Raw genomic sequence first — 10790 nt, 5'->3', positions numbered from 1 at the left:
TTAACTAGACGCAGCACGCGCCGCCGTCATAAGTTGGACGGCCGTCGCACAGTTGTGCCGCTAGAGGGCGTGCCTGTGCCGTGGCGGCGGCGGGTGGCGCCAGCGCTCGGTCGGAGTCTGGTTCCGCGGGAGCGATCCGCACCGAACGTGTCTTTTTCCTAATCGGGGACTGACACGTCGCCGGCTCACACCATGATCCCTCCTAACTACCCCGTCGGGAGCAAAGTGGCTTTTGCTTGGATTTTCCTCTTTTTCTGTAAGTACTGCTCCAGTTCCTGTTCTCATCGGTAGTTTTGGTCATTTATCACTATCTTTTATTAAATCGCGAAGCCGCCAAAAATCCGGGAAAAGTAAACGTGCTTGAAAGTGTATGGCTGTAGCTGCCGGTTTTATGGCTGGAAGAGCCTGGGAATTTCGGGGAAGTGTGAGGAGGTGGCGGGCTGAGTTGGCGGAGCGTGGAAGCGGGACTTCGGTCACGGAAATCTGGGGAGGATGAAAGGCTGTGCGCTCCCGGGTCACAACAGGCCGGTCTTTGCGGCTTTTTAATGCCTCTTATCTTTACACACAATCTCCGTCACTGGGCTTCTTGCACAGAAGTTTCCTTTTCAGCTTTATGTTGAGACGTTTGGCGTAGTTTTCCCACTTCTGCTTAACTTGCTACGAAGGAAACGATGAAAAATATCGAAATGTAGGGAAAATGTCGAGTAGTGTCGCTAATGTAAGGCAGTTATCTACTATTACCGGCTGTTATGCCACTGTGAATTTAGCGAATTAAATTCGTAGTTATCACGTAAAATGTGTTCGGATGCGGGTTTGCGGTTTCCTTGGGCAAGATTGTGGGTTATATTGAAATGTATTCGATGTGAAGTGTTAGATCCGTTTTGTTTTTAAGGATTATGTTCTTTGAGAAAGAAGTTGCAACTTAATATTAAGCTGTTAGTATGGGATGTTATATTTGTATTGACATTTTGACCAAGATGCAAAATAACGGGGGTTTGAAATATCTAAGGCAGATTCAAGTCAGAATATCGCTAACTTTAAATTTACAGCGTTTCATAATACATGCACTTGCCTAACGATTCATGTACCTGCGCTGAGAAAGTTGGTGGGAAAAACGTATAATTTTTTTTCGTAATTTTTTGCGGGGCCTCAATTACGTATTGAAATAGTGTCGTTTTATTAGCCGTTTTTAACTGGCTGACCGATGGTCAGTATAAATATCACATTGCAACCTGTCATCTCAGTTAAACTGTCATTTTATGAAGAGCTTTATTACTTCACATCGACTGTTGCAGTGCATTTGGGGTTGCGTATGTGATCTAGATCAGTGATCTGGTTATTTTTCACTTAATTATGATCTGTCTGTCTGCGATACGAAAGCACTTAACAAATCTGACCTTAATCCACCTTTTGGATTATGACACTGTCCTAATCTTTCTTTTTTGTGCAAGATAAAGCGGATACTAAACCGAGCCGTCATTGCTAGTTTCCTCTTAGAGTTTAACGTTAATTTGAACGGAAGTAACGATTTTTGAAATTCAATTACACTGTCATGAAATATTAAACTTAATTTTCGATGGAATGGAAAGCAGATCAGGTTCTCTATATCCGGTGTTAGCGATGTTTAATTACAGGAGTTGTATTTAAAGGCACATTGGTTTCATCGTGTTTTAATTTTAAAAGGTAGCTAATTCTGCCTTTATTTTAAAAAGGAATAAAATCACCCACAACCACTATTATACAGTTTTTTGCGGCCCATTTGTTCCAAGACCAGTTTATTCTTCATCAGGCCTAATTGATGATGACCAGATATTTAACCAAACAACCTAAAGCATAAGAGTAGATGGAGACGTGAGGCTGGAGATAAGACAAGATCTTTAATGGTGATCTTTAGTGAGACCTTGGAGGACTGAATGCTCTTCCTGCAGAATATGTTTAGAAATCCTTATCACAGACCAGATCTTGCTTATAACCTAACACAAGATCCAAAGCTTTTTAATGCAGAGAGAATTAAAATTATTGTGGCTGTCTCCATGCAGGGTTTTGTATTTAATTACTTTTGGCACTGACCTATTTTGCACTACCTGAATAGCTGAATGTGGTGTCTAAAAACCCCCCCTCCCTTCCTTTATGCTCTGCATTTTGTATATTTTAACCTGTCAGGGCCCTCTTGATGCCTCATTTGTAACCGGAAGAATAGGGCACATCTGATCTACTTTACATTCAATGAAAAGGTAGGATGTGTCCTCTGCAGTGGTCTGTCCTTCCTCCCCTGATATTGATAAATACCAGGGATGAGTGCTGCATGTCCTCTGCCAGAAGCTGGAGTTAAATGTAGGGCTTAAACTGCAATGGGGAGGCACTCCAGAAAAGAGAGTGATGTGTAAAATAAGGCTGCTGGCACAAATGTCTTGGGGAGGGTTACTCAGAAATTACACTCCCTCCCCCTTTTCATCTGAACATTTTTTTCGAGGACATCTGCTCCCTGAGACAGAAGTGATTGTGACACAAATTATGAAAATGTTATTTAATGGGCATGTGTTAAAGATGTGCCTTTTGGGGAGAATATCTTAATGTAACAGGTTCCACTGTCGTCCACTGCTGCATCCGTGAAACCTGTTAACTGTGCAGTGAACTGGGATTTGTACTGAAAATGAATAATTTTTTTCTCCCGTTCTGCTTCTGTTACTTCCTCTGCATATAACCTCAAAAAACGTTGCTGTTTTTTTTTTTTTTTTTTTTTTTTTTAATTGGAAAAAATTGTTCCTGTGAAAATAAGAATGAACAGGGGTTTGAGTTTTCATGATTAACTAGCAGTTTTACTGCAGTGGAGAAAAAAATCTTTGGCAAGGTGTTTTTGAGCCATTAAGACATTGACAGCCCATGAAATATGGAATCTGTAGGATGCCTGTTTGCAAGGTCTGCCTGCAGATGTTCTAAAATGACTGCCCTGCCATCCTCTGGGGAAGTCGGCTCATCTTATCTGGCACATGAAACAGCAGAGCAGTAATGTCCACCGCTTTGGTGATTCTCTTGGCACTGGGCAGAGCATTACAATGAGCACTCGTACAGGGTCACACACCGTCTAAGTCTGTTTATTGGAATTTTTAGTGTTCACATTTTGTAAAGGGGATGAATTTAGATCAGACTCTTTGCAGAGCTGTTTTTGGTTTGCAGTGTCAAGAAGTTTTCGATATTTCACGTGGTGTCCTTTATGTGCGTGTTTGTTCAATAGATTTTTTGCGGGTGCTATTCTGATATGAGAAGGATCTGCTCATCCTTGCCCTGTCAATGAGGTAGGAATTAAATGCTTAGGATTATTTTTGTGGTTAAATTAATTTGTTGTTTCCTCATTTATGGCGTCGCCAGAAATTCTATGATGCTCATGCATAATTGCTTTCTGTGCTCCCACCAACTGCTGGTGGCAGTTCAAATGCAGCCTCTGCTCAGAAAGGTAAAGGCAGTATTCCATCCCAGCACTGGAGTCCTGTATCGCTTGAGTTTCACTGGAAGGTTTATATTGAAAGTTAAGAGAAGATATTTAATGTAGGTGGTGGAGGGACGCTGCACTCTATTTCGTGTGCATTTTATTGCTGAAGTTACGAATTATACAGCACAGAGGCCTGTACAACCTTGAGTATATCCACTTACTTGTCGTGGTCTGTGAAGGCCGACTCAAAGAATTTTAAAGAATTGTTCTTAACCTGTGGGTGTTTCGTATGGTAATTGTGAAGCAATGCTTTTTCTGCATGCAAACTTAAGTCTAATTTATTATTCATGTGGCCACATTCACTTTCATTAAATTTGTTTACATGGATTTCCTCCTGCTGGATGGATAAGCAGCTTGGTGGCGGCTAGAGTGCAGAGGTTGTTTGCTCTTCAGATGTCTCCATTATTGTATTATGCTGTGCATTGTTGTCTGTTATTTGTGCACTTGGCTTAGGAAAGGCTGGGGAAAGTGAGTCTGTGATTGCCCGCGTGTAAGTCTCAGCTGTAGTGTGTGTGTGACAGTGAATAAATAAAAGTCCGACGTGAATGTAGTCCAGGCCTTGGCAGGTCCTAAGCATCTCCACAGAGGCTGTATATTATGCTCACTCTATCTTTTTTTAAGTCCAAGTGTGTAATTCCTGAAGGTGCACTTCCTTAAGACTTTCTGTACAGTATGATAAAATAATTCAGTAATTTCATAGCATTAAGTCATGTTTGTTTGGTAAAATCCTTGTTTGCATTTTTCACCAAGTGGGGTCCAAAATGAGCGCTTTGTCTGCATTGACTTGTTTTTCTGTCTTTTTACAAAAGTGTCATAATCTTTATGTGCATGTTTAAAGTGGCCTGTCAGATGATTTATTTTTAATTCATATAAGTGAACCTCAATTATTTAAACAGCACTGGGATCTGCACTGGTTTCAAGTGTGTGGAATAATGTTTGAGAGGTGTTCAGCAGTCAGCATGTGTCAGATAAGTTCTTAGCAGTACCCTATGTCAGTACTGGGACTCTGAGGCTGGAGCCTGGCTATAAAGGTATTGCGCTGTGCTTTCAAAGATGCTCCACATATAGACCATGATAATCCAGGTCCACCCACAGTGCTCTGCAGCTCTGCCGCCATAGCCCAGGAACAGCAGCTTTCCTGTCTTCAACTGACGACTGTCGGCCTCATCCGGAGTTTATAACATGGCATTTACTACTGAAAGTGCTTCCTGAACTGAAAATGTCAGCTTAATTTAGTGGTGTGCTTTAGAGTTACTAGGTACTGCATGCTGTAATCTTGTTTCTGGAATTGTGCTGTAATTTTTGGCTTTAAATGTATTTCTGTAGGAAACTTGCTGGTCAAGCTATGTGACAGTGTTTCATAACACATCTTATGGATAATATAAGAAATTTAGAAATTTTGACTTTGCCTTTATTTTGTCCGTGGGTGGAGCATTGAGTTTTTTTTTTCCCCCTGTAGTATGAACATATTTTTTTACATATAGGAATAGGAACTACAAAAGCCTTAGACACTAGGCTCTGTCTGGGGAGGGGGGCATATGAGGGCCCAATGCCACTCCCTAAGGAACCCCCCCCCCCATTCTGTCTCTGGCACTACCTGGACAAGGGTGTATTATAGTATTGTATTTATGAGCAATACATTTCCCTTTGGATTTGTGCAGTTTTTCTCATCATTATGGCTTTGCAAAAGAGGGTCCCCATTCTTAAAAGATTTCTACATTTTATGAACAGAAAGCAGGAAATTTCCACGGTTCTTTCATAATGAATGGGATTTAATGATGTCTGTTAATTGCTAACACTGTCAACGTTATTCTCACATCTCGAATGTTCAGAATGATTTCCATCTGCAAAATGTGTAAAGAAAGGATCTTCCCATCTACCTGAATTTGATGTGGACTAAAGAATATTAGTGTTAATATTTAAACAGACCTTTAGTACCCAATTATGTGCCGTCATCCCTGCTTGCTTTGTCTTGAGGGATTAAGTAGCAGAATGGATTTCTTCGCATTGAAGTGATCGCAAATGTTGCAACAGATGACAATACAGAACGAACTTGGATATTTTCTATTTGACAGCCAGTTCTTGAACCTTGTGTTGCATTTTTAATCTGTCCTGACAGTATGGCCTCCACACGTTCTGGGATTGTGCCTGTATTTCCTCTTTTGCAGGCTTTATGTATCTTCGGTATACTCATTAAGTTTTGCCAAAGTGTGTGTCTCTGCTCCTCACTCTCATTAATTTAGAGTACATCTTTAAAGATGTCACCTGGCCTTTTATTGTATTTTATAGCCACATTTCTTATATTATTCCAAAAGACAAAATTAGGATAAATACCAGTGTGGGCCTCTTAATGGTCATTTTTCAGAACCTGGATGCTTGTGTGCTTCAGGGAAGCTGAGATCTATGTTGGCTGGACTTAGAAGGGGTTCCAGATGACAGGTTTCATCTTATTGGGGAACAGTGGTGTCGGATTATGTAGGCGGTAGCTGTGGTGACAGTGGTAACAATGGTGAAGACACCATTTCAAAGTGCATGGAATGAGCAATGGTTAAACGTTTGTGATGATTGCTAAGGTATTAAGACAAGGATGCAAAAGTTGTACATTTAAAAAAAGCAGGACATTTAGAGTTTTTGTTGAACTTCAGTTGTAATTTAAGATTTTAAAAATGCTATGGACTTCAATGAAAACAGTGGGTTTTTGACTGAACCATGTTTGAACTTGAAGCACAAATGATCGGGCTAACTTCTTCGTCTTTTTTTAACAAGCAGATGCTTTGGAAAAGACCATAATGCTTGCTATATGTGACCGAACCGCGTCTTATACTTGCTTTGTTTTTGACAGTCTATAAAAAGATAGCGCCCTATTTATTGTTAAATCAATTTCTACAATCAGTCGCATCAATCTCATTTTAAATGCGTGTTTAGTAGCATTCAAGCTCAGTGGGTCTGAGCGCAGTGACTTCCACTTGCTATGACGTCATGTGCCTACTATTTGCAGGATGAGCTCAAGAACATCAGAGGGTGACAATCCAGAAGTAGCACAGTGATTTTCAATCTTTGTAATACAAAGCTTTGTGATGTGGAAGTAGTGTTTAGTGGAAAATCCCACTAAACAAAGTGCATGTGATTGTGTGAGAACGCGAGTAATGTGAAAAAGCAATGGATGATTTGAGAGTTGCTAGCTTGGGCTATTTTGCACGCTCAGTACAGCTTGTGGTACACAAGGGGCTACTAGCACAGTATACTGAATACACAGAATATTGGAAAATATTCAAATTGAATGGCAAAAGCCCCAAAAACGCTTAAAACAAGATGTACAAATGAGGTGGAACAATACTTTGTGTTTATGCTAGGTTAAAGATTTTTTAGCATACAAATAAAAAATGTATTTACTAGTTTAAAGATATTAGTAATATACAGTACTGTGTGCGTGTATGTGTGCGAGTGTACAATTTTAAAGCAAAAAGAGCTGTTGTATCAGTATCGGCACTTGTATTGGAATGGATCGGAACTGAAAAAAAGTGGATTAGCCCATCCCTTCCAGAAAAGCGATGAATAGATTCCGTCATCATAACCATATTACTGGGATGCCTGAAGATTGAAGCAGAACATGGCATTTCTTCTGAATGTCCTCTTTTTTGTATGCTCTCCTTGAGTCAGTATGAACTTGATGAAATCTAACGATATTAATATCCAACCAAACAACATGTTTTGACTAATGTAGAATCCATGAACCTTAAATTGATGGGTTAGATCTATTCTCTTTCCGTAATTAGCAGTTGGTTATTAGAGAAGCAATTTATCATGTCTGTCATTGTTGGTACTCTCCAATAATGGCATGTAAATTTGGAAGACCGAAGACATTGTTGTCAGTGCTCCCCCTAAAGGAGTGGGTATAAAGATTTTATGGCTGTCCGATAGAGGAACATCATTGCTGCTTTTCTGTTGAGGTTATGTAGTTCATAGGTTTTAGACATTTAGTTTTTGGGCTCTTTCCGAACCTCTGTGTGCCTGTACCAGTTGTTTTTGTTCCACAGCTGCTCTGAAGTTTCACCTTTTTGCCAGTTTGGCCAGTTGGACTTTTAGGTTTAATCCACGGAAGATCCATTTCTAGGGCATAAACTGCTAAGCTCCAGCTCACATCCTAACTACCATACTTCTTGCTGCCATTAAAATTTACTTTGACTTATTTAGCAGTTTATTATGGTTTTCCTTTATTAAACATTGTGGAATCTGTACTTAAAAGGGTACAAATATCAACCCAAATGGAAGCAGATCCATATGAGTTAGCAAATCAGTCCCTGACTGTGCTTCCAAATGAACTGCCGTTACAGTGTATGAAGTTGAGTTTCATCAATGTACCTGTTTGTATGGTTGTTCAATAGATAGACATAGATACTTCACAACTTCCAGGTTTAAATCTGTACTTTCTCCCAGCCCCCAGGGAGGATTGTACTGTAGATTTCTATGTTTGTTCTGATCTGTGTTTTTACTGAAGTTTGTTGTAGATGCTATTATTGCTTTTAGGTGCTGCCCAGTCAGCGACAACTTCTGGTAACATACCAAAGGATATTCCTCCAGACTGTTTAATCTTCTGGGTCGTTTGTTTTCCCAGTGGCATGTTCTTTGTTGTTCTGAATATTATAAGGAGGTCAAGTGATTGCTATACAGGGTGTGAACTCCCTTATGTTCTGAATATTCTGAAAGTAGTTTTTTTTTTAAAAAAAAAAAAAAAAATCTATTTATGTCAGTGACGTGTTCAAGACCATCTTTTTTGAGATCAAGACTCATCCATCCCAAGACCCATCGCAAGACATACTGTAAGTGGTTTGTTGTTTTTTATTAATGGCATTGTGTGAAACGTTGGTTAGCCTAAACTAGCCCATTAAGCATAACATGAAAGGAACCCAACCTTTAACATGGCTGGAGTAGCTGAGCCTCGGCTTATATTTAACGTTTCATATAATTCTTTGCTGTAGACGCTGTAGCAGGTCGCAGTTTTGTAATGTTTTTTACAGATGATCATTGCTTTGTCCTACCGAATGATAAGCTCCCTTACAAAACTGTGTGATCACACAACTCTGTGTATTTGAACTGCTTTCAGTGAAGTGTGATCATGTGGTTCCTGAGTCGCGTATCCTCTATCACGCTGATACTGAATGCTCTCTCTCTCTCTCTCTCTCTCTCTCTCTCTCTCTCTCTCTCTCACTCTCTCACTCTCTCACTCTCTCACTCTCTCACTCTCTCACTCACTCACTCACTCACTCACTCACTCACTCACTCACTCACTCTCTCTCTCTCTCTCACTCTCACACTCACTCTCTCTCACTCACTCACTCTCTCACTCTCTCACACACACACACAGACACTATTAACACATTCAGACTGAATTAAGAATGCACTTGGCATTCTCAACTCTTGACATTTTCAGCTGCTGATTATTATTTTTTTTATTCAGGTGAATGTTTAGCTTCAAAGTTTATTTTTAGCTCTTAAAAAATACTACAGAGGTTTGATGACCTCGTATCTGACTACGACCCTGATTGGGAGTGCTCCCAGACGAAGACCTACCCACTCAAGACGAACTCTGATATGCAGGCACAGGACGGCACATACATCCAGATGGGACCTGTAACCCAACGTGGTTGAGCTGTAATCCATCTGAGTGTGAGAGGCCTACCAACAAACAGATGGGCGATCACGATCTTCCCGGTGTCTTTCATGTTCATTTTTAAAGGGCCCGCTTGCTCAATATCTCTTTCCAGCAGCCTCTGCGCCTTCCGAAGCTGTCCAATAGCATTATACCGCCAGGGCAGCTGGGAGATTCACTTCAAGAGGGCAGCACAGAAAAATTAATTTCCGCTTTGTGAGGAGAAAGAAGTATATTTGCATATTGATTCAGATAATATCTTTTATAACATTTCGAGATTTATGGCCAAGATCAAGATAAAATGGGCTCACGATGAGGGCGATCTATGTAAAGCTGTACTTTTAAATTCAGTTTAATGGGTGGAAAGAGTTTGTTTCTGTGTCTACATCAGTCCAAATTCTTTTGTCACTTTTTGACATTGAGGTGCCGCTATCTGTATAATTACATCTTATCCTGCTCAGACTCGCAGAGCGGCCAATGGATGGGATGCCAGTCCGCTGCAGGAAACATACCTGCACACTATGGGCAGTTTATAGATGCATGGATCTTTGGACTGTGGAAGGAACTCTGCACTACATGGGATGACTACAAAGTGCTCACATACACTGTACTGTATCGTACTGGCTATGAATGAGGTCCGTTTACTAATTCTGTCTTTAGGTAAGTTGGAACAGGTACACATGTTCTTCTTTAGCATCGGTTAGTCTGTTTGTTGTGGCATACAGTGTATATTTTACTTTTCCATGCATAAAAACCTCATAATACAATAATAAAAGTATAAAACGACCCTCTGCTGTACTGTACCTAAAGCCGACGAACTGCTGAAGCTGTGCAGTGTTTTCATGAGCATCATAAAGTGGTGTGTGTGTGTGTGTTCCTTATTATAAACCACTGTATTGAACTCTCATTTTTAATACTATGGGCTTTATGGCAGTATGTTCTAAAGTAAGAGGTGTCTGTAAATCTGACGTCTTGACCCAGAGACTCCTGCATATCAACTCAAGCTAACCTGTAAAGGAGTTTACAGGAATTAAAAAATATGTAAGTAGTAAATATACAGTACAGTAGCGGTGGGTGGCCGTTTAGTGAAAAGAAAATGCGGAATCCTGTCAGCCCCATTGTTTGGCCTTGTTGCTTTGCAGTTGCAGAGTGAGCGTCAATAAGAAAACAATCCGCAGCCCTTGATTTGAGTGAAGTCACAGCTGGGTTGCAGCTTATCGACTCCGAATTTCCCCAAGGGGGCCCCACCTCCCCCTCGCATGTCCCCGGAAATCAATGCCAGCTGAATCAGACTGGGTCTCACCATGCCGTAATTGCAAACTGTTTTGGGTTTGGGGGGTGGGTGGCTGGGTGGTTGTGGCAGTCCTCCAGATTCAGTCTCAGGCCTCTGATTGAAAAGAGGAGCAGGTCGGGATTTCAGAACTCCGCCGCTTGCAGTTTAACGTCGACGGCAGCCAGTGACATTTCATTTAGCTCGGAACAGTCGAGGAGCTGCCCCATGGAGATCTGAGACAGCTCCTCGCCCCTGGTGTTTTATTACAGCTGCACTGTCATTAATCCGCATCAAGGGCACTTTCTCTGCTGTCGGACTGCTGCGTGGCTGTTGACATTCCGGTGCTGAGTTGTAGATAGAAATTGTAATTCTTCATT

The 10790-nt window shown here is 40.9% G+C and overlaps 1 protein-coding gene across 5 annotated transcripts in view; it reads left to right on the top strand.

Annotated features, from left to right (window-relative positions):
• Positions 1–25: 25 nt before the first annotated feature.
• The window catches only part of b3glcta (beta 3-glucosyltransferase a), a 49395-nt gene continuing 38630 nt past the window's right edge, over positions 26–10790 (top strand). Inside the window, exon 1 of one of the 5 annotated variants that reach the window (XM_048980709.1) lies at positions 26–256. In XM_048980709.1, the coding sequence (XP_048836666.1) occupies positions 193–256 (64 nt within the window). In that variant the 5' untranslated portion in view covers positions 26–192. Of the gene's footprint in view, positions 257–2787; positions 8311–8949; positions 9801–10790 lie in introns of those variants that run through there. The other 4 variants (XM_048980708.1, XM_048980707.1, XM_048980706.1 and 1 more) reach the window with 4 other exon arrangements.

The sequence above is a fragment of the Brienomyrus brachyistius genome, chromosome 17 (assembly GCF_023856365.1).
Source record: "Brienomyrus brachyistius isolate T26 chromosome 17, BBRACH_0.4, whole genome shotgun sequence".
In the NCBI taxonomy this organism is placed as follows: domain Eukaryota; kingdom Metazoa; phylum Chordata; class Actinopteri; order Osteoglossiformes; family Mormyridae; genus Brienomyrus; species Brienomyrus brachyistius.
The sequence above is the reverse complement of the archived record's forward strand: the minus strand, read 5'-3'. Positions and strand labels throughout refer to the sequence as shown.